This window comes from Sceloporus occidentalis, unplaced genomic scaffold, assembly GCF_023333645.1.
Source record: "Sceloporus occidentalis isolate IW3139 unplaced genomic scaffold, rSceOcc1.0.p SCAF_7, whole genome shotgun sequence".
In the NCBI taxonomy this organism is placed as follows: domain Eukaryota; kingdom Metazoa; phylum Chordata; class Lepidosauria; order Squamata; family Phrynosomatidae; genus Sceloporus; species Sceloporus occidentalis.
Window position 1 is genome coordinate 19099949 of NW_028316987.1, and position 25273 is coordinate 19125221.

Below are 25273 nucleotides of genomic sequence, written 5' to 3' on the forward strand. Positions count from 1 at the left end.
TTAATGTTCATCCCTACCTACTGCCAAGTTACACAGATCTGACCTACGTAATGACAGGCATGGAGTTTTTGCTTCTACACTTCCCAATCTGAGCTAATCTTCACAGTCAATAGTGACTTCAGTCACTCCATTTGAAAAGAAGGATCACTCACCAGAAATTGAGAGGGAGTCAGTTGCTCTCACGTTTGTGACACAGAATTGCATTTATCAGACCATTGGACCTACTATTCTTTAGTTTTTTGAAACCACTGGTACTGCCACTTATAGAACGTGTGGTTTCAAGCATATGTAATTTATTAGCTCTTAAATTATGGAAAGAGAAATGCTTGTAATATAAGCCATATAAATATACGTATAAATGAATGTTAGAGGCATAATGTACCTTCCTTCCCAGCTTTCTAAACAGTACCTTTTTTCTTCTTCTGTAAACCTAATAAGTCTATCATTCTGGTGATTATACCCCTAGTGACCTTCACTTTAGAAGACCAATGATTTAAACATACAGGAATTAATCATTTTAGGCCCTAGCGGTGCACTGTGTAGATGGTGTCAATCAATACAACTTTTAAGTCTGCATACCTTATAAAATATGAAACCTTTGCAATCAAGTGTTACTGGGAGGATGGGATGCTTAGGGAGACACTTGCTAATGAAAAGTGATCCTCCTGTAGTTTAAGTTCCCATTGACCTTTACAAATGAGGAAATGTGGTACCATCTGACTTGAACAAAACACTTCTCTCTTGACATTACTATTCAAGGCTTGCTGTGTGAGGGCTGCTGTTCCTGCTACATTTATTCATACAATATATAGAGAATCCTTTGTTTTGTAAGTGTCAGTGTGGAGTTTGTCATGAGAACCAAGTTTGTTAAAGAACTGCTCAGTTACACACAGCATTCAGATCCCACAGGCTATTTATTAGGCTGTAGGTCCCAGTTATAACCCTGATAATTGTGTCTGCAGTCTTCATTCTTGCAGGAATTGAAATGTGGTTGTACTACTACTACTACTTGTTGTTGTTGTATGCCCCCAAGTCATTTTTGATTTACAACTACCCTAAAGTGAACCTATCAGAGGATTTTCTTGGCAAGTTTCTTCAGAAGGGGTTTGTCATTGCCATCCTCTGAGGCTGAGAGAGTGTGACTTGCCCAAGGTCACCCAGTGGGTTTTTATGTGCAATTAATTAATCGAACCCTGATCTCCAGAGTCGCAGTCCAACACTCAAACTACTACGCCACACTCAGTACTATGACTACTACTACTACTGAAAATAATAATAAATTAAGATTGTTGTTGAAATCACAGATGAATTCATGTTAGTGTGTAGAATCAGTATGAAAAGATCTTGTAGCACCTTTGAGACTAACTAAAAGAAAGAAGTTGGCAGTATGAGCTTTCGTAGACTTAAGTCTACTTCCTCAGATGAATTTGGTGGACTTGAAAGCCAAGGACAGAACTATATATGGCATATATACTATATATACTCATGTATACACCTAGAAATTTTAGTGAAAAATTTAACACCAAAATCAGTTATGACTGCTACAATTTTGTAAGTTCTTTGGCATTGTTTTCCTTTGGTTCATCCATTCAATCCTTTGTTATATGACCCTAAATTTTATCCTCGACTTATCCATGGGTCATATCAAAATTAACAATTTTGGCCCCAAAACCTGCTCTCGACTTATGCATGAGGTCAACTTGTAGTCAATTATATACGGTACTCAGACAGTAATGGTATAGGTCTGTCCTTGGCTTTCCATTCCACCAAATGCAGCTGAAGAAGTATGCTGAAGTGTATGAAAGCTCATGCTGCCAAATTCTTTCTTTCAGTTAGTCTCAAAGATGCTACAAGATCTCTCTACATAAGATTGTTGCTATATGTATTTCTATCTGACCCTTTTCCCTGCTCGGGACTCAAAAGTGGCTTACAACAAATATAAAGCATAATATTAAAAAGCTACAAGATGCAAAAGTTAAAATGACATTAAACAATCGAAAGATTAAAACAAGATTAAAACTTGTATTATTAAACATGCATGCCCACAACAGTTAGCAAGATCCAGCACATTATGCTGGTCTGAGTCAGTGTGGTATAATGATTTGGTTGTTGTACTACATCTCTGGAGACCAGGGTTCAATTCCCAGCTCTGCCATGAAACCCACTGGGTGACCTCACATGATCTCAGCCTTGAGGGAAGGCATTGGGAAACCTCCTTTGAACAAACCTTGCCAAGAAAACCATTAGGGTCGCCTTCAGTCGGAAAAGACTTGCAGGCACACAGCAACAACAAATAGACCTTATATAGTTGGTCATCAAATGCCTGTCTAAACAGAAAAGTCTCTACTTATCTGTGGAAAAAATAGGAAGAGTACCAGTCTAACATCTCTAGGAAAGGGGATTCCACAGCCAGAAGGTGGATACAAATGTCTGGTGTCCTCTTTACTCTTAATGCAATTGTTGTAGAGTGCAATAAAGGAGCCAGGCCTTACTACTACCTGCTGGAGTATCCTATCAGACAAGATTAATTCAACTAATACAGGAACTTCAGAATAGTATTTCATTTAATTTTATGTAGATTTGCTCTTGGACATTTCTTTAACAAAAAAAAATTGGTATTAGAGACAGAAACAACATGGAAAGAACAGGAGTAGCTTCCTATGCCACAAAAAAGGAAAATAAATTCAACATGATATTTTTGTGGGGTTTTTGGGCTATGTGGCCATGTTCTAGAAGAGTCTAATCCTTTCAAATTCAACATGTTTCAGGAAACATTTTATTCAACACTAACCATATTCACAGGTGAATTGAAATAATCCAGCCATGTAAGCCTTGCATGTATATGTATGTATCTTCAGGTAGTTTTATGGCAACCCCATTAATTTCATAGGGTTTTCTTGGACAAGGAATACTCAGTGGCAGTTTTGCAAGTTCCTTCCTCTGAAATATAACTCTGCATAGGTAAACACAAACTTCTAAAGATCACTTGAAGACTTCTTCCAAAATTCAAGGATGTGTGCTTTGTCTTGTTTCTTTTTATCATACAGCATTTCATGGTTAGCAATCTAAATCACCACAGTTCTCTGATGCTTTTGTTGAAGGACTTGGGTGGCGTCACTAAAAACCCGAAAATAAAATTAGCCTATATATTAATGAATTGGGAGGGGGCTTTAGGAATCCCCTCCAGCACTTTCTCTCTTTGTGTGTTTCTCCTTTTTTTTCCATGGGCAGAGTTAATCTGCTCTACCAAAACAGGTATGTTTTAGTTCCAGAAAACCGTTGTTAGTGGTTTCAGCATTGGACTATGACTCTGGAAACCAGGGTTCAGATCACCACTCAGTCATGGAAATCCACTGAGTGACCTTGGGCAAGTCACACTCTCTCACCCTCAAAAAGGAAAAGGCAACCCCCTTTTGAACAATTTATGCCAAGAAACCTCCATGATAGGTTCACCTTAAGGTTGCCATATGTCAGAAGCAACTTGAAGGCTACCCAACTTCTTTCTTTCAGTTAGTCTCAAAGGTGCTACAAGATCTCTCTACAAACTGATTCTATGTACTAACATGACTATATCTTTGAATAAAACATTTGTTAGCAACCTAAAGCCTTTCATCTATTGCCACAGATAGGGAACTGATTCATCACTCTAGTTTTAATACTAGTGGGCGAGCTGGTGCCAGTAGGAGGCTTTTCTCTTCCATGAGTGGGAAGAATGGAAAAGAATCCACTTCTAGCAACATGTGCTTAAAACCCTTCAGAAAAAGAAGCTTCTTTCTCAGACCCTCCATTAACTGAGGTGTGCCTATAAACAGGCATACTTGTGGTAAACACTCAAGGCTTTTCTGCTCAAACTATAGCACTTTCATGTCTTCTGTGATCTAGTTCACATCAAATATCTTATCAATTGTAAACTTTAGTTATTGTTGACACTAATACATATGTCTTCTCCTGATCTTTTTTTTTAAAAAGACCAAATGTGAAGTGCATATCATATTTTATGAAAACACATTGTTAAAGAAACATGAAAGGTATCCAGAATTCTAAGCATGATTGTATTTGTATATAACTGTATTAGACATCTTCAGCCTTCTAGCAAAATGATTAGCTACAGAGGTGTAGAGCTAGAGCTGCTTATAGAGGTGATCTAATAATTTGTCATAGTTAATGCTGAGAGACAGCAAGCTCTTTTTTAAAAAATCATTGATTTTAAAGAGTCTCTGTCTGTTTTAGGGCCAAAACAAACTGGCCCAAAGGGGTGGTGTGATGCTGCCCCTTTGAGTGCCAGATTGGGGCCATGATAACCGCACGCCATGGCCATGATTCAGCTTTTTTCTGGTGCAAAAAGAAGCGGAAAATGCCACTCCTTTTTGCACTGGAAAAAGGGTGCCCTTTCCACTGCTGCTGCGACTTTTGTCTGCTCCTGCTGTGTGCAGCGGCTAAACATCGTGCCACTGGAGTGCTGAAAAGCTACCATCGTGTAAACAGCCAAATGGCTTCACAGTGGCTTCCTGCCAGATTGGGGGCATGCATTGTGTGTACACCATGCTCCCCACGTTCCCATTGCTGCAGGAAGATGAAGAACAGTAAAGAGTGTAGAGTTTGCGGTCTATCTTGAATTTTATCAGTTTCCATTTGCATTGATAAGAGGAAATTTTCATTAAGCACCCTGTGTCTTTTGCTTTCCAGTATGATAGCTTCCATTTGACCTGCACATATGATTTTTCTCTGCCACATGAGAAAGGAGTTGCAGTCCAGTATCTTTGTTGCAAAGCTAGTACATGCAATAGTGTTGAAATGTAATTTTACTTTTTTTGGTTTTCCTTTTAATAACTTTTCTGTATTCCTCCTCTTTTTCCAAACTGTCTGAATTCTTTGAGAAAATGTATGGGCATCTGCAATTTACTCCAGCACCTCTTATGAAGAAATCAGGATCCTTCTGGTTTTACAGTTTGGTAATAACATAAATTTAATCTGCCTTCCTTCTTTCACAGGAAGCATGCCTTAGGAGAGAGGTATCTGTTCTGACTTGCAAAACCAGTGTAGAAACATGTCTTGATGTGTAAAGTGTGGGTTCAGCTTGGAACAGGTCATGAATATTATGAAATTTTCCAAGACACACCTTCTGGGCCAAGGGAATTACACTCATTCCTCCACATTTGCTAGGGTTAGGAGCATAGGACCCCCATTAATGTGGCAACATAGCAAATAACAAAAACACTGTTTTTACCTGAGAGAACACCTCTGTAAGAATCTCTAGATCCTCCAGTGCAACTCTGTGGTAAACATCTGCCAGACATTGACCATAGAATTGTGCTGAAGGAGCTACAAATGCCCAGTGGAGTGTTCTCTCTAGGAATCTCTAGGTCCTTCAGTGTGACTTTTGCTTAAAGCTGACCATAGAGTTGCGATGGAGGACCTAGATATTCCTAGAGCAAACATATTAATAAAATCAGTGACTAATCAAATCTGCAAATATGGAGGGACAAATGTAATTACAGTGCGCCTGCGTTATACGCGGCTTCCAGCATATGCTGGAAGCCACGCCGGAAGGAAGGGAGCCTCGCGCCGGAACAAAACAATGGCGTATGCTCCCGTGGTGTGCACCCCACGTGTTGCCACTGCACCACCGCGGGCATGAGCCCCATTCATTTGAATGGGGCTTGAGCATCCACGTTTTCCCCTTATGCGGGGGGGGGGGGGGCGGGGGCGGAACAGATCCCCCGCGTAAGGGAAGGGACGATTGTATTTGACAAAAAGTGGGACCTTTAGAACCAACCTCTCCATCTTCTGCCATTTCTAGAATGTATTCTGCAGGATTAGAAGGATAACCCTGATATTCTTGTTATTGACAGCTATGATGTCTGTTTTCTTTAGGAGTTCTAGTCGATGAGGGGGCAGTCATGATCTACCCACAACGTAAATATTCCCTTATCATGGGACACTGCTAGAATGAGACAGAAGCTGTAAAACTTTACTTGCTGTTTAGATGCCATCCCTTTTAGAGAAACTCTAGCTATCATTAAGTTATAGATCAAAATCAGAAAGGATTTCAACTTGGTAACAAAAAATACAATAATGTCATCAGGTATACCTGTGATGTCATGGTATTACAAAGTTGGAGTTCCATTGTAGAGAAAACTCTGTCTTTTGCAGATTAATAATATATTCTCTCATAAATGGAAGCAAGACCTGATTGGCTAATAATAATAATAATAATAATAATAATAATAATCTTTATTTCTACCCCGCCTTTCCACAATGTGATCAAGGCGGCTTACAGGTAAGAAGACAATAAAATACAAGTTAAAATATTACATATAAAAATTAAAACATCATCAGAGGAGTAGGGACGGGAAGCAAACAATCAAAATATCAGGGCAAAGATAAGACAACAACTTTAAGGTAGTTGGGGCAAAAGATAACAGGATTACTGAAGTGGGAATGCCAGCCGAAATAAGTGTGTTTTTAAATCTTTTTTAAAAGAAAGTAACGATGCAGAGGAACGAAGCTGTACAGGGAGCTTGTTCCACAAAGTGGGGGCAAAGATAGTAAAGGCCCTCTGTGAGGTCGTTACAAAACGAGACTTAGGGACCTCCAATAGGTTGGCCCCAGATGTTCTGAGTGTGCGAGGCGGACTATATGGGGAGAGGCGGTCCTCCAAGTACCCTGGACCCAAGCCATTTAGGGCTTTATAGGTCAACACCAACACCTTGTATTGGGCTTGGAAGCGAATAGGCAGCCAGTAAAGATCTTTTAAGATAGGTGTTATATGGTCTGCCCTGGATCTGCCAGCGACCAATCTGGCTGCCATGTTTTGAACCAATTGTAGCTTCCGAGTGTGGTTCAAGGGTTGCCCCATGTAGAGCGCATTGCAGAAGTCCAATCGAGAGGTTACCAAAGCATGTACAACAGTTTCAAGGTCTTTATATATAATATATATATAATATATATATAATATATATATAATATATAAAGAGACTTGTATGGGAGGAATAGTATAATGTGGCCTGAAGCACTTTGGCACTTCAGGAAGAAGCTAGCAAACCAGCTCGTCTTGTGGATGTATTAGGAGTATTCAGCAGACAGGTACTGATATGACATTTTACATTTTTGTATTTCTAATATCCAAGGTTTACTGCAACTTTCTCCTTGACTTTGCTGTTTTGCTATAAATTCGGTCAGTGAGTGAACTTTTGCTTCTGAATATATGTTTAATTGGAGGTGAGCATTGACTGAGGTTGAATATAGGGATCATCTGAACCCCCTCCCCCATTGAAACTGCTGCCTTGGCTGCTGGCCCACTTCTGGGCAGAATTCAAAGTGTTGATTGTTAACACCCTAAATGGCTTCATTCCAGACTATCTGAAAGACCTTACCCCTTATCTAAGCCAGGAAGAGCTCTAAGATGTACAGGCGAGGGCTCTCTTAGTCTTGCCATCTTCACAGGTGTGGTTGGTGAGGACTCGAGAGAGAGAGCCTTCTCTGCAGCTGCTCCCAGGCTGTGGAACTCCCTTCAATAAAATGTCTGGTTGGTTTAATTTTGGCCAGCTTTTGAATTTTAACTATATAGTTGCAGTGTGTGAGGTTGTGTGCGTGTGCGCTCTCTCTCTCTCTCTCTTGCTATATATATATATATATATATATATATATATATATATATATATCTTTTATTGAAACTATGTTTTAAATATTTTAAAATGTTTTTAGTGTTTTAGCTGTTTTAAATAATGTTGATATTAAATTCCTTTTTATCTTCTGTAAAATAATGTTTTGGCTGGATGTTTTAGAAATTATTGCAAGCTTCCTTGGGTCTCATTTTGAGAGAAAGGTGGAATAAAATTGCAATAAATAAATAGATAAGGATCGATTTTAAAGAGCAAGATAAACCACTCCCTCTCTAAAATGTTTTAATGGGATGCGGTGGCTCAAGTGTTAAGATGCTGACTGTTGATTGCAAGATCGGCAGGTTGGCAGTTCGGGGCTTGTATGCTGCATGATGGGGTGAGCTCCCATCACTAATCCCAGCTTCTGCCAACCTAGCCGTTCGAAAGTATGCAAATGAAAATAGATAAATAGGTACCACTCTGGTGGGAAGATGAACAGCATTCTGTGCAATCATGCTGGCCACATAATCATGGATTAGTCTCTGACAACGCTGACTCTTCGGCTTAGTAATGGAGATGGGCGCTGCCCCCTATGGTCGGACATGACTTGACAACCTTATCAATGTGGAATACCTTTACTTTTACCTCTAAAATGTTTTCTTTCTGACAAGTCAACTTTTTATCCAAATATTAATTTAGCTGGAATAAAATAAACATATATAGCAGGGCTCTTGCTGCAGTGTGGAGTGTGTGCTTGCAGTGTGGAGAAGCTAATACAAATGATAGAATATAGTTAGCTGGTCAGAAAATCCAGGATTTTGGAAGGAACTAAATATAGTTATTTGAGGCCTGATACACACGGCACGAAAGCGCCATCCTCGGGCCAAAACTAGGGCTGGGGAGCGCGCAGCAACTGTACGCTCCCCAGCCCTAGTTCGTTTGAAGGCACGCCATCCATACACAGAGTGGGACAATGGCTCCTTTTGGGTGCACGCTTCATTCCCACGGCAACTAGATTGCCACAGGAATGAAGCCAGGGAGAAAGGGGCCAAGTGGCCCCTTTCTCCCATGGCTATGCCTATCAGGGTGTCTGGGGGCATGCAGCATTTTGCTGCTTCTCCATGACCTGGAAAAGCATCAGATTTGGGCCGCAGGGGCTGCCAGTGAGGCTGCCCTGGCCCCAATCCGGTTTGGAAAGGGGCATCACAGACCCGCCCCTTTTGGGCCATCTGTATTGGGCCTAAGTTACATTGTTGAATTCACTACCTTTTTAAAAGTACAGTGGGCCCTTAGTATCCACCCAGGTTTCATTCCAGGACCATCTGCCCCATAGATAGCAAATTCCTTGGATGCTCAAGTCTCATTATATACAAGGGCTTAGTAAATTGCTTTTTGCAGTTTATATATTTTTGGAATATTTTCAGCCATGGATAATTGAATCCATAGATAAAGGGTCTGTGGATATGGACAGCCAACTGTATTCTTGAAAATCCTACCGCAACAAGAATAGGGGTAGTAACAGAATTGTGGGGGAGATCCCCTTTTTGGAGACAAGCTCTATATGATAAAACTGTATTATGCAACCTTTGAGCTTTCACAAGTAGGTTGTTTCCACCAGGCGCCTCAGTCCAATGTTCTATAAGACTTCAAAGATAAGCCTTGTACACAATTATTTGTCCTTGGAAGACCTGAAGTTCTTTTCATCCTTGCTAGTTATATTTTTACTTAATAGTCTTAGGTCAATAGACTTGCAGCTTTGTTTTGAACAATATGTAGGTTCCAAACAGCCTGCAAATGTCTAGAACATCATAAAGGGATTCCAAACTAGAGATGTGAAGGCCTTGATGTTTTAAGGGGAATTTTTTTCCCCAGTGCCCTTTTACTGGAAAATATTGAAAAAAATGGAGTATGGAACATCTTATTTTAGAGTGATGCATAATTTTTTAAAAAATATTTTATTCATATATTTGTTGTTTGCTGTGGTTCACTGCCCTTGAGTTAACCCCAACTCATGGCAGCTCTATGGATGCAACATCTCCTAGGCCCTCCATCCGCCACTGCTTTGCTTTAGTCCTTTAGATTTAGGCCCTTGACCTCCCGAATTAGCCTAGCTATCTGGTGTGTGGTCTTCCTCTTTATCTACTGCCCTTTACTCTTCCAAGCATTGGATTGTGTTTCAAGTGAGTCATATCTTCTCATGTTACGACCAAAGTATAATAGCCTCAGTTTCGTCATCTTGGCTTCCAAGATCTGTTTGATCTGTTCAAGGAACCATTTGTTTGTCTTTTTGGTTGTCCACGGTATCTTCAACACTTTTCTCCAGCATTACATTTCAGATTAATTTATTTTCTTCCTATCTTCCTTCTTCACTGTCCAGTTCTCACAACTGTACATCGTGATGAGGAATATGTCACCTGAATGATTCTGACATTTGTGCTCAGTTGTATGTCTTTACTCTTTAGGATCTTATCTAGTTCTTTCATAGCTGCCCTTCCCATTCCTAGTCTTCTTATTTCTTGTTTGCAGTCACTATTCTGATCAATGCTTGATACTAGGTATGGAAACTCTTTATCTATTTCAGTTTTTTCATTGGGTAGGTTAAATTTATGTATTTCTTCCATGGTCATTATTTTTATTTTCTTTATATTCACCATTAAGCTTGCCTTATCACTTTCATCGTTGACCTTCTTTAATAATTGTTCCAAGCCTACTCTCGCCTTATTTGTAAAAGCTATGTAACAGATAGATTTTTATGTAAACATATGTATCATTTCTTTCATAATTGCAATTCCTCCTCTTGATTTCCCTTTTCTCAGTTCTTTTTTTGTGGAAATGAGGGTTTTATATCTTCTTGACCCTAGGGCAGTCTAGAAGAAGCAAAATAGTTTTCTTTGTTTTACCAATATTGATGGTTTCTGTTTTCATTCATTCATTCATTCATTCATTCATTCATTCAGAGGTTTATACTCCACTCTTCTGCCAGAGCAGCTTACAAATTGTTAATTGCACAGTTCCCTGTCCTCAGGCTTACAGTCTAAAAAGACATGAAACAAAAGGAGAAGGGAATGGTAGTGGGGCAGTCTAGTGCTTCTGCTCTGAATCCAGGGCTGTGGCAGTTGTAATGGATGGAAGATCCTTATTATTTTATTCTGTAATGTGTGCTAACAATCAATTCTTCACTTTTTCTGAAAATGTCGGTCGGGGGGGGGGGAATTACACCTGGAAAAGAGCAGGGGAATACATTCTTTTCCCCGTGACTTCAAAAATTCTGAAAATTGTACATCTCTGTTCCTCATGGTCACCAAAGGAATACAATTGTGGCCTAGTTATCTCTGTTCTGATGTAGCCACACCAGTCTAATCTGATGAAAGGCACTCCTTACTCAGGCAAGCTGGGCTTTGATAAAAAAAAAAATTGGCATAAGAGTGACCCCAGACTGCAACTTTGTTCCTTTAACAAAATTAAGCATATTTTAAACAGGTTGAACAACATCGGTCTGAACAGGTAATCCATCTACCCACAGAACCTCCATCTCATTCTGTTTTGACTTTCAGTTTATTGACCTTGTTCAGTTTTCAGTTTATTAGAAAACTCAGCATATTAATGACACTTAACCTCAAATCCCACATGCCTTCTTCCTAGTACTTGCCTGTAGATTGGGATGAATAATGTTTTGCCTGCCATTTGTTGTTTATCATCTCTCACTATTAACTGTCCTGGGAAGGGCTGATGAGATAGAGTGCAGTGCAGTAACATCTGGAAGGCCACATGTTCTTTATTTCTGTGGTAGAGAATTCTGTGCTAGCTGAGGTTCAGGAAGTAGCAAAAAGGACTGTATAAAATCAATTTCTACTAGCAATAAATGCATTTTGTATTGGAGTGGATGTTTCAAGCTGAATGTTGACTTAACATATAATTAGATTGAAGGCTTATACTATAAAATCATCCTTTGACTGGTCCATATGATCTTTCCTAGATGATCAGTGCTATTGTTAGCTGCATTTCTACACTTTAAAGCAGTGATTCCCAATCTTTGGTCCTCCAGATCTTTTGGACTTCAGCTCCCAAAATTCCTAACTGTTGGCAAAGCTGGATGAGGCTTCTGGGAGTTGAAGTCTAAAAATTCTACAGCACTAAAGTTTGGGAACCAGTGCTCTAAAGCATCACTGAATGTTATTGTATTTATTTATTGTTTATTAAAGTTTATTTATGGTGAGGCACATACTACCTCGTGGGATGTCATGGCTTAGTAGTTAAGATGCCAATTCTGAAGATCGGAAGGTTGGTAGTTCGAGGCCTGAGTGCTGCATGATGAGAGGAGCTCCTGTCACCAGTCCCAGCTTCTGCCAACCTAGCAGTTCGAAAGCATGCAAATGCAAATAGATAAATATGTACCACTTCAGTGGGAAGGTAATAGCAGTCGGTGCTGTAATGCTGGTCACATGAGCACTGGAGTAGTTCTTGGACAACCGTGGTTCTTCGGCTTAGTAATGGAGATGAGCACCATCCCCTACAGTCAGTTATGACTAGACCTTCATGTCAAGGGCCTACCTTTACCGTTACTTTTTACATACTACCTCTGGGTTTATTATATTATCCATTTGTCTTTTTCTCCAGTTAACCATATCTGGATTTTAATAGCATATCTTAATTGATTAAAATATTGGTAATATGCAAAAACCATTAAAGTTTCTCTTAACAAATGCAGAGTCCAGGATGTCTTGTAAACTGCAAATACAATAATATTTAGCAGATTTTAAAAGATGCTTTATTTGCCCCTGATTGCCTGCCTAGCCACCAAAGGAAAAACTTGGTGCTCTTGGTTCCATAGTTTGAAAATCCAGCTTAGGGATCATGCCAAAGTAGCTTGCGCTCAAGAGATACAACATTGCCCCAAGTACAAGTGATATCACTAAACAATAATGATTTAACCTTTTTATGGACACCATGTTATGACCTAAATATAGGAAAATAGATAGTTCAATTGTATGTGTTTTGCCTTAATGATTTGTACCTGTTGATTCTAGTTTTTAACTTCCAGATAGCCATGTTAGTTTTGTGTTAAAATGACCATTGGAGATGATATAATAATTGTAGAGGTCATTTGCTGAGAAAGTTTTAAAATAATATTGAAGGTGAATGTAGAGGTGGAGGTATATTAGTAGGACAAAAGTTTCATGTAATTGTACCAGTTTAACAAATCTCAAATGATGTTTTCTGAAATTGATTTTAGATCGTGTAGTCAATTTGCTTCTCAGTCTAGGGTGAACCATGATCTGGTAGCTTGCAGCTAATCTGAATACTTAAGGTATATGTGATTCTCAAATGTATTTCTTTTTTACTAAACCACATTTGTACCACATTTGTTGTTATAGCTTTGGATTTCTGCAGTCTAAAATGCTGTAAATTTTAAAAATGATAGCTAGTTTCTTAAAGCTGTATATAGAACATATCTTCCTCTGTTTATGAACAGGTTTTAAAGGTGGCATATTGCCCTCTCTTGTTGGTGAAGATAAGCAGAACAAGATCCTTCAATGTCATAACATTTGTATGATTTGTGTACACTAGAGGAAACCAACCTATTAGTTTCATTATGCATACTTAGTTAGAACATACTGAAGTAGAAGTTAATAGAATATTTTTGCAAGGTTAATTTTGAAGCAAAGTTTTTCTTACAACCACATGCTGAAGTTTTTCATTATAATGTTCTTTAGCAGAAAGAATCTGTATCTTACTTCATTTTGTCTTATCAAGTGTTGCATGTCAAACTCAACTGTTCTTTTGCATATGGCCAAAGATTCATCTAAGATTATAAATCCTCCATTCTGTTCACTTCATATTAGCCAAAGGTATACTGGTGTTTCCCAGCAGTAGTTAATGTTCTGCCTCTGCATCTGTAATGTACCAGCCAACTTCAAAAACACTTCAGGAATTCAGAACAAGCTTTATTTGATAAGCAGTGGTAATCACAACACTTAGTTGTTGTCAGGACTGAGGAATTTTCCCCAGTTAACATGAGTAGACTTAGAGTTCAAACAGTTCACCCATTACAAAAACCTTTACCCCATTTGTCAGCATTTCAAAACATTCTCTTTTCCCAGGTCTCCCCCATACCTTATTTTCCCTCTGTATCAAGCTAGGATTCCCACAAGAGCAACCTTGGTAATTGGCAACTCATTTCCTCCCCACACATCTGCTCATTATCCAAGGCTGCACCTGATACACAATCTTTGCTTTCCCCAACTTCACCCACAAGACATCATAACCCGTCATCATACATTTACACACAAATGTTCAAACACAGTAATTGAACACTGTAACAATTAAGCATGGCAGGACCATCTCTGGACTATGTTTTTGACAGTATCTGAAGATTTCACACTTTCATAATGGTTAGTAGCAGTTCTAGACCCACTGTAATGAACTTGTCTACCGTATATACTCTGTCTATAAGTCTAAAAATGTATACCCCAAAATTCCAGGTCAACTTATTTACTGGTCACTATGGTAATGTAAAACTCTTTCAGATTTCCCCATACAGTAGGAAGATAGTTTCTTTTTCTCTTGTGCCAAGCAGAAAGAGCCCTGAATAATCAATTGCTTTTAAACAAAACAAAAACCCAAACAGAAACTCTCTCTCACTCTCTTCCACCCGCACTGGCAGTTGCTGTCTGGATGAAGGCTAAAACCAAAGTTGGAATAAATAGCCTCAATTAGAGTCTCTCTTGCTGTATGCACACGTACACACACTGAAGGGGCCTCCAAGTTTTACCTTCGACTTATCCACATGTCATGGCAAAATCCATTATTTTGCCCCCAAACCTGACCTCGACCTATACATGAGGCTGACTTATAGTCAGGTATATGCGGTAATCTTCTTTTTAAAACTATCTAAATTATTGGCAATGACTACATTTTGTGGCAGTGAGATCCACAAATGCATTATTCTCTGTGAGGTGTACTCTCATCCATTCTACTGCTGGACATTTCTATTGGATGACTTTATTTATTTATTTATTTATTTATTTATTTGGAGTATTTATATCCCACTTTTTATGTTTTTCAATAAGAAAAGTCTCGTTCTTTTTTATCTTTAGTGTCCCTGTGTAATTTTACAATGTTTTGTCTTCCTGTAGCTGCTTTGAGAGAGGGAGAGGGAGCAAGTATTTTTTGTTTGATCTTGTAGCAAAGATTCTCCAGTTCATATTTGTTGCTCTCTTCTGCACAGCTCTTACAGTATTCCTGGAATAAGGCCACTGGAACTGTACATGGTACACATAGACATCTTTCTTTTAAGTTCCTTTCCTAACAATCCTTAGATGAAATCCACCTTCTTCAGATCAGCTGCGCACTAGAGTGATGTTGTCATGAACAGTCCACTGTTACCCCAAGATCTCTGCCATTGTTGATTCAGAACCCCCCCACACGCACATCAGCGTAAGGGTGTGCATATGTGTATGTGGCATGAGCATTCCTTCTAGGCACAGCACTGTTTTTCTTTTCTCTCTTTTTTTCTAAGACATGATTGCTTATGTGTTGCCCAACTGTACCAAGTAGAGAGATCCTTTTGAAATTCACTGCAGTCTGGTTGTATTTTCACTGTTCCAAACTATTTGGTGTCAGACATATTTGTTCATTTAATTGCTCATACCTATGGCTAGGTTATTTTATGAACATGGTAAGTAGCACTAATTGCAATACATTTTCTTTTGTGGGGCCCATTGCATGTCCCCCCCCCCCCCACATTGTGAGAACTGCCTCTTCATTCTTATGGTGGTTTCCTGTGGCTCAGCCAGTAACTAATCCATAAGAGAACCTGTCATCTTATCCCATGACTGTGAAGTATATGTTGGATTCTTTAATGGTGGAAATTGTTAAAAGCTTTTGGAGAAGTCCAGTTATGACTTAGTATAATCTTAAAGAGATGTCTGTGCTGTAAAAAGAGAATGCAACTGAAAATGCAGTTGTTCCCCAATTTTCTCTAGACAACCAAATGTGAGATACTGAATACTTATAGGTTGTCTGTCTGGAGGACCCTTATACTCATTGGATTAGGTGTTTTAATGTCATGGAACATTTTGCATGGGTATTTGCTGTATATGTGTGACATACACACATATTGACTATATATGTGTAATATCAGCAGGTGTTTGGAGGCAGTTTCAGATGTGCATCTGAATCATTCTTTGATGCCTGGCATTTTATTTATAAACATGAATAATCCCACTATGCCATCAGAATATGCATCACTGTGTGTATCCTGTTAGTTTAAAGAGCTATTGAAGATAATTCTGAGAATATGGGTAGGTTCCCCCACCCCCTTTTCATTATAAAAGTTAATAGCTAAGAATGTGGATGTGTTCCTTAGAAAATTTCCTACCAGAGGAAGGAATAACATGGACAGAATAGGGTTAGGTTCCTATGCAGCAATAAGGAAAAGCATATTTTCATTCAAAACTAACCATATACACCTTTTAACCTTCTAAAGACCACCTGAAAGCTTCTTCAAAATGTATCTAAGTATGACTTTTTCTTTACCAGTCTTCAACTGTCTTACAATTCTCATGATAGATCTATGCTTTTTTAACATGTTGGGTCTAGCTGGCAAAGCATGCTTATCAGCTCTCACCTTTTCTGCTGTTCATCCATGCTCAGTTAGGGATTCTAGAGGCAGCTGTTTATCTTGCCTGTTGTAGGCAGGCACACATAGCTACAGTACGGGGATGTAGTCAAGGGGGGGGTCCGTGGTATCCGGACCCCCCTTCTGTTAGATACAACAAATGTCATGCGCTGCTGCGCCGTCATGCCCAAGCCCCATTATAATGGTGGCACTTAGTCTGGACCCCCCCCCTTCCTAAAATCCTGGCTACGTCCCTGTACAGTAGGATTGCCTAGAACAGAATCCCACTCTTTCCCAGCTCAAGCTTTATTGCATTGTTTACTGCAGACATATTGCTGCAATCTGACACTGAAAAACTTTGTTTTGTCAGTTGTCCTTTACCATCCTCCCATTAGCAGGGCTGCTAGAGAATGTCTAGCTAGATAGATGATTAGGAGGGAAAGGAGGTTGGACAGGTATTTAACAATATTTGTAAATGGGAGTTTATTGTCAGAGGATTTAATAACGGAGGTGTGCTTATAATGTGGTATGGAGAGATATTGTTTACTTTGTGGGGGAGAAGAAAAGTGTAGCTCTGCCTAATCTTATATTTTGTATTACTGACAATTTTGTTTGTATTGCAAGGCTGAGTTTATTTGGAGCAGTATTTCTTAAAACCTATTTGAAAAAATAAGTTTTTAGGACAATGAACCAGTGATTTCTTAAATATATTTGTGTCTTAGATTGTTGCCCTGTTTTCTGAACTACTGTCTTTCAATGTAAAGGGCAATTACGAATCGCTATTCATTGGTAGAATTGCAGTAGAGTTGCTGGTGCTTATCTCTGTGCATCCCAGCAGTGCTGACCCATTTGCTTGCTTCCTTATCAAGTAAACAAGGGACAATGCCCTTGCTTGGGAACAAATGGACTTTCTAGCTAGTATGATCTCATCATTCCAGGCAACAAAGCACATAGTGGCAAATCTACCAACTGTATTGGAGATGGTTAATACCACCAGACTGTGCAGGAGGGTATACATCAGCCAATAGTTACTCTGTTGTTGTGTGCCTACAAGTCATTTCCAATTTATGGTGACTCTAGGGCACACCTATCGAGGTTTTCTTGGCAAGATTTGTTCAGAGGGGATTTGCCTTTGCAGAGATGCCCAAGTTCACCTAGTGGCTTTCCATGGCCCAGCAAAGATTCAGACCCTGGACTCTGTAGAGATCAGTACTCCGTGTTGGCCATCAATAGTGGCATAACTGTGGAGAAAGGAAGCAATACTAGGCTTTTGCAATTGCCTTGTCTAATCTAGTTCATTTATATCCAAAACTACCTTTGCTATCTGTTTGCTTTTAACACATATAACCCACATTTCCTTCAATGAGCTGAAAATGGTATAGTGGCTCTTCTCTTTACTCCCCCCCCCCCATAGTAAGGTCATGCTGAGAGGGATTAGCCCAAGGCCACACAGTGAATTCCATGGCAAAGTGATTCAAACATGGGTCTCCCAAGTCCCAGTCCAGATATTTAACAACTATACCATACTGGCGAGAGAGTCAGCGTGGTGTAATGGTTTTACTGTTGGACTAGGACACTGAGAGATCAGGATTCAAATGGCCTGTCAGCCATGAAAACCCACTGGGTGACCTTGGGCAAGTAATACTCTCTCAGCCTCAGAGGAAGGCAAGGGCAAACAAATTCTGAACCAATTCTGCCAAGAAAACTCCCTGATAGGTTCACCTTAAAGTCCATAAGTCCAAAATGACTTGAAGGCACACAAGAACAACAGCAACAACACCACCATAATGGCTTATTAAAGTCTCTCTAGTGTGTGCAGCCATTGGGCAGAGCCAAGAGATTTTTGTTTCCAGTCTTCTCCCTTGTCATACATGTGAGGGAAAAAGCTCATGACATGTTCCATCTGTCGTCTTCTTTCTTTGTCACATAATCCCAGTTCCTATATTAATTTATTTTTATTTTTCTGCTTTGCTTTTGCAGTTGATGGGTTGTGTAGCTGTTCTTTGTTTTTGCCTTTTCTAGTTTGGGCAGGCAGGGATGTATCTGGGGTTCTGGTTCTTGATAGCAATAGCAATAGCTATTGCTTGTCAAGGCACTGAGATGCCAAAGGGGTAGATTAGCAAAAATTAAAGGGCAGTGGAAATAAAAACCAGATAAGATTTAAGGAGATGTTAATATTCTCAAGCAAGAAAGGAAAGTATCTGATATACTACAGTTTGATGGATGTTCTAGACCCAGAGCATACTTTGAACAAGAACAGTGATTCTAAGATCTTGTTAAGTGTTCATGCTAACAGATTAACAGAGGTAGTGGTGGAAAATGTTACATATAGACCAAACTAAATTTATTGTAGGACATATGAAAACCTCATGATATGGCAACCTTAGGGTTGCAGTAAGTCAGAAACAGCTTGAAGGCACACAACAGCAACATGTTGTAAAACTTCAAAAATATTTTCAAACTTCAAAAGTACTTCAAAGGTAATTAAATATTGGAATTGCCAAACAAGGGTTATTCTTCTTAAGTCGTGAAAAGGTATTTGACAATTGTAAAAACATTTCCATTTCGAGTTTTTAGAACCTTTGATTTTGAAAAATACTTTGCAGAATGCCAGCCACAGTAATATATGTGAAAGGGTACAGTGTCTGAAAAACTGTATCTGCACTTGTAGTTGAACTTTCAGCCTTAACAGTTGCAACACAGATTTAAAACTGCTTCAATTCTTTTAACTCAAATGACGTTCTTGTTTGTTTGTGTATGTGATGTTAACCCTTATAATTTCATATCTGTCAGGTAAGAACTTCAGGGGACCTGGTGGGAGATAAATCCAGTGAAATTTCAATATACTGTAGAAATTAAGTCAGATGTGTTTGAGTTCAATTTACAAATTGCACTAAAATTGATAACAAAGCAATTAAAATTTATGTGTAGTTTCAAAGAACTATGTAAGATAGTAGTGCTTATGTTGTTTTATGGAAGTGAAAGAAACAGCTTTTAGATTGTTACAGTAAACATAACTTTATGTAATACATAGATGGAGTAGAAGGAATGAGAGAGTAATATGGACGTGGACATATGTAGATGTTTTTCAGGTAGTATGCAAAAGGGGAGGATTGATAGATAATGGTATGTATTATCATGCTGGTTAGTTAAAAGGTTTGTCTCATGAGAGGACACTTAAGTGGAGACACTTAAAGCAAGCTTTCAAAACAATTATTCCCTAAATTGCACACACAATTATTCCCTAAATTATGCCCTAAATGACACAAAACTAGTAGTATTCTAGTTGTAGTCATCCAAAGGACTAGACTAAGTTGATTCGCTACCACTGTTCTAAAGAGTACAACTCTCATTCTATTATGAGTGTTCTAGAGATTTGGGTCTGTTTATTCAGTGAATATATTTATGGATTAATGGTCAAGTGTATTGTAGCCAGATAATAACAGAAGATGAACAGGGTCAACATGTACTTTTATTTAAGTACTTGAAAGACAAGTGCTATGTTAGAGGGAAAATGCATCTAAAGAAACTCAGGTTGCTAAGAGTATTTGAACAACAGATTTTTTAAAACAGGAGTCATTGTATAGATTGGAGCAGAGATTTAGGAAACATGGAAGTCTGGAAAGGTATTTGGATAGTGGGAGAGAACCTTGTTGTATTACAGTATGTGCTTTCACCTAAGCAAAATCCATTATAAAAATATTTTGACATGGTACTTCACTCCATGAATTAATTATTTGAACTGTTACTGATCCCACTATTTGGGATCTGATCTGATCTGTTGTTAGGATTTATTCAAGATTAGGGTCCAAAACAAACTGCAGAAATAATCCAGTTTGAGACTGCTTTAACTGCCCTGGCTCAGGGAATCCTGGAAACTGTAGTTGATTGTGGCACCAGAGCTCTCTGACAGAGAATTATAGAATCATAGAATTGGAAGAGACCAGAAAGAGCCATCCAGTCCAACCCCCTGCCATGCAGGGACTTTCAATGAAAGCATCCCTGACAGGTGGCCATCCAGCCTCTGTTTAAAGACCTCCAAGGAAGGAGGCTTCACTACACTCTGAGGGAGTGTGTTTCATTGTCGAATAGCTCTTACTGTTAGGAAGTTCCTCCTAATGTTGAGGTGGAATCTCTTTTCCTGTAGCTTGCATCCATTGTTCCGTGTTCTAGTCTCTGGAGCAGCAGAAAACAAGCTTGCTCCATCCTCAATGTGACACCCCTTCAAATACTTCAGTGGGGCTATCATATCACCCCTTAAGCTTCCCTTTTCTGTTTTATAGTTACAATGCTCATTTATTGAAGGCTGGGAAAAATTGTCAGGTTTATATATTTAAATCTGCATCAGTGAAATTTAAGAATCTTCAGTATGTTATGGTAAATAGGATTTTCAATTTTAAAAAATCTGAAATTGCTAAAATCTTTGTCATGAAATAATACCTGTCATTTACATTTAATTGCAAATTGCATGTAAAGACTGTGGTTTTGACAGTTTTAAGCTGTGATGAATTTTGCATGTTAAAATGTATGTCAGTTTGGGAGGAGTATATCTAACAGTCCTTTGGGGCAAAAATAGGCAACAGCCTGCTCCTTTTCCACTTGTTTTTATGGAACCTCCATAACAGTCTCCTGCAGCTGCTAAATTTGGGTGTTCGTGTCAAAAAAAGCTGCAACTTGGAGATAAGAGACTAGCTCAATTCTAATACTCTTAGGCATACCTCATTTTTGAACTATAAGAAAAACCCTTTCCTTGACACAATTAGTCACTCTTGTAGAGACCACAACAACCCACAGATTAGGGCTCAGTCATCTCTCAGTGAGGGATCAGGCATTGCAGCAGTGGTTGCTCTTTTGCAGAATGCCAGCAGGGTTGCTACTTTCTGGAAAGTTAGGAGGATGGAAATTGTTCAGAGAAAGTAATAGAAACTGGTCAAAAGTCAGGGAAATTTTTATTAAGATGCACTTATGTAATGATTTTTTAAGGTGCTACTGCAAGAGGACAGTCAACACCTGTTACAGTTGAAGTAGAGAAACAGCAGAAGATTAGCTCAATATCATGATGCAAACATACTCCATGATATGGTTATATGATTTAGAAAATATGATGATGATTAATAGTAATGTAGAATAAAATGAACCCATATATGGCAGCATTGTTTCATCATAAGAGTAGCTGACTGGCTTTTTCCGACAGTTAATTTGTGTATCAGACAAACTGGAATCAGCTTCAGTCAATTTGGCTATAAAGTGCTGTCCTTCCCACAAATATTACTGTGCTATCAACAATAAAAAATAAATTTGATTGAAAATCAGACCTGTGAACTGTGTTTCATTTAACAGTCAATTTTTAAAGGAGTTTCTATCTTTTAAATATATATATATGTTTCATTATTTGTGTAGTTTTAAACCATTTAATAAAACCTTTAATGAAACGTAATCTATAATTTTGGGTTATTTTTAGATACTAGTTAGGAAAATCTACAGAATTTGGTCAGGAAAATGGAAAATAAAATTTTAAGTGCCAGCCCTGTAAGAAAAATGTTGCATTTTTAGCTCCAGAAGACATTTTCTAGGAGAATGTGTTTTGTTTTCAAGTAGCAAACAAATTCTAGTAGTGGTCTATAGCAGAGGGACAAGAAGAAAAGGGATATGTATTTTTTTTTTCTTAAATAAGGTAAGCCTTTTTGATAGTCCCTCATTTACGCCTGGAGATTTTTCCTGATCAAAGCACAGCTGATTGAGTCTAAATTGTGCTTCTGAATCTGTATTTTATGTATTCTGTGTTTTCTGTATTATCCCTGCCTTTCAAGCAAGATAGAATCCTTATGTGGGAAAGATTTCTAGCTTCACTTTGTTTTATTCTCTAATTAGGCTGGCACTTTTGTAGAAGACACTACAGATACTATCCAGTGAGTCTTAATACAAGCCACTTTGGCTGTTGTGCAACTTACAGTGACTTGTTCCACTGCTGCTAAACAACATTCTATAATTTCCTTTGCCCTTTTAATTGGTGGCTCATGTGCTGCCTGAATAACTCTGAGGAATTTGTGCAATGTTTATACTGCTTTTGGCCTACAGAATTCAGGCTTAATGCACCATTGTCAAAGGCATGGATAGTGAGGGAGAAGCATTCAAATTTGGATATATATTTGATAATAATTCTTAAAGCAGTAATGGCTCAGTGGTTGCAGTGAAACTTTGTGCAAGATTTGGGGGATTCACACGCTCTTGACTACAATGGGGGTGTTCTAGGGAAGAGAACGAATTGTGCCATGGAAACAGAGGATAGAGAAGTACTGTATCTCTAAACATTTTCTTCTAGAGCATGAAATGCAGAAGAATCTAGTAATTCTAGAAGTGACAAGCAATAGCTTTAGTGCTTCTACTTGATGGTCTCTGCACAGCTGTTTCGGAAGCTAGTTGGCATAGATTATAATGCAGATCATATATAATGCATATGTATTTATAAAATACAAAACATATATAACATGATGTCCTGATGAATTAAACACACTGTTAATGTATTTTAAAAACTATTCTCCTCTTCTAGGTGGAGTCATTCATTTTGGATCAGGATGACCTGGAAAATCCAATGCTGGAGACAGCTTCAAAACTGCTGCTGTCAAGTACCGCTGATGGCGCTGATTTAAGAACAGTAGATCCAGAAACCCAAGCTAGGTTAGAAGCTTTGCTGGAAGCTGCAGGTAGATATTCACAGATTCTTACACTGATTTTGAAGAGCAATATATTTATGTTCTTGAGAAACCGATGTTGATTGTAGAAATTCTAAACCAAAAATGACCTAAAGTACAGCTCCCATGCTGTGAAACAAATTGATTTAAAAAAAAATGGCTAAAAATACCCCCACCCCACCCTATCTCATATTAGGAAGATTCATCAGAGATGAGGTAGGTGGCCTTGTTGATGCCCCACCTATTTGGTGCTGTCTTTTCAAAGCTTTCGGCACCAGTTAAAACTTCCTTTTTGGCCAAGCTTTTTCAGTTTTGTTTGTTTGTTTTTAACAAACCAAACTTGTTTTACTTGTCCATAACATATGAACACATAGTTTATATTATTTTACCTGAGGGTTTTGGTTAACTTTATTGCTACCACTGATGTTGATATAAATTATTTCCCCCCTGCTACTAGATGTAACTAACCCATTTGCCTTTTCAGTACATTCATACTTTGTGATTGAAAGGGACATTTTGGTTTATGACTTGACTGAGAATTTATTATAAGCTTACAAGTGGTAAAGTGATGTATAAGCTCTTAAAAATAGATTGCATTCATAAAATTTGGGTTCTTTTCTTCACTAGTTTAATGTGTTTTGTAGGATGTTTCTGGTCTCTGATTAGGGTGCACATCATTTGGCTGACTGAAGTAATATGAAATAAGAGAGTATGAACTAATTTGGAGTATAAAATAATGCTGTTTGTGCTATTATATTGAAAAAAATCCACACCATACAAGCAATATGCTAGGTTTATTTCTTAGTATACCGTATAAACGCATGTGATCTTTTCTTTTCTCATGTAATGCTGCTTATCTTCTTGCCTTCTGATCTGAAATAAAAGGAATAGGTAAATTATCCACAGCTGATGGAAAAGCCTTTGCAGATCCTGAGGTGCTTCGCAGACTGACTTCTTCGGTCAGCTGTGCGTTGGATGAAGCTGCTGCTGCACTTACCCGTATGAGAGCTGAAAGCACAGCAAGTGCAGGGCAGATGGACAAGTAAGTGTTATTTATGAAGGCCATTTTTGAGAGTCTTGATAGATGTCTCTTATGGTTTTGCTATAGGAAAACAATTTTCTACTAAACTTTTCTTATCAATTTATATTTTAAAATATGACACTTCTTATTTAATTCATTTGGCTGTATAGATCTCAGAATGGGAAAAGAGTATACAATGGAATTATCTTACATCTCTGGAAAAAAAAGTCTTGCCAGGGGTTAATAGCCAGGTATTGTTTGGTGTCACAAACAGTGAAATACCTTGTCCTCTGGCAAATAACTCTTCTGAAATTGTCTTGTGTCTGGGAGGAGTGGAGAGCTGCAAACACAACTTTGAGGTGGAAGAATAAACAAAACAACAGCAACCTCCAGTGATAAGTGAAGAATTGCTCAACAATCACATCTTTGTTAGATAATTCCTATAATAACTACACCCCCCACAAAAGAAACCCATGAGGCAGTGTGTAGTATTCTCACAATCATGTGTTAGCATTTCATCCAATTCTTCCCTAACTCATCTTTTCTCTAGATCATGGTCAGAGAATTCCACAAGGATAGGGAATCATTCTTGTACAGGCAGTTTCATTCTGGACCCACCCCCCCACCCCATGGATGCCACAAACCACAGGACCCCAAGTGCTTTTGTTCTCAATGGTGGCACATCATGCGTGTAGCCATATTGGCATGACCACATGCATGCACCGCCATTGGGGAGAAAGGGACAGGACCATCCATGGATGTTCCAATCTTCTGATGGCAAGCCTTTAAGTAGAAAGAGCTGACTGTACTGTGTGCTCTGGAAATATTGAAGTATTGAGTTTGCAGTATTGGCATGAGATTGTAAATCTCAGATGTAACTAACCCATTTGATAGATATTTGAAGACACAGCATGTGTGTGATGGCATCTTAGTGGTTAAAAATGTTATATGACATGCCAAACTTGGATTCAGGTTTTCCGAATGGATTTTATTACTCTTTCTCCTCAGCTTCAAACAGAGCAGAAGTGACTCATTCTGGATAACTCAGAATGTGCTTTTATGGGTATTAATATTGAGTGAATAATAAATTCATGAAGAACATGCAGAGGCTGAAGGAGAAATAACCTCATTTTAGTAATCAGTGGGATTAGAACGTGGGTCTCCCACTGAAGTTCACTTTTGTAATTGTTTACCAAAACCACAGTTACATGATGGGTTTTATGGCCCCATATAATTTCCAGGAGTCTTTACTTATCACATGCATTCATCCTTGGCTGTCAATTCCTTGGACTGAGAGCTGGTACAAACCAGCACTAAAAGTCACCTTGCTGGCAGT

At 38.6% G+C, this 25273-nt stretch overlaps 1 protein-coding gene across 4 annotated transcripts in view; it reads left to right on the plus strand.

The window, feature by feature from the left end:
• Nucleotides 1-25273, plus strand: part of LOC149309349 (ankyrin repeat domain-containing protein 17) — a 123046-nt gene that overhangs the window by 40507 nt on the left and 57266 nt on the right. For all 4 annotated transcript variants that reach the window (XM_089532271.1, XM_089532272.1, XM_089532274.1 and 1 more), the window contains exons 2-3: nt 22775-22928; nt 23802-23958. In XM_089532271.1, coding sequence (XP_089388397.1) covers nt 22775-22928; nt 23802-23958 — 311 coding nt within the window. The remainder of the gene's footprint in view (nt 1-22774; nt 22929-23801; nt 23959-25273) is intronic.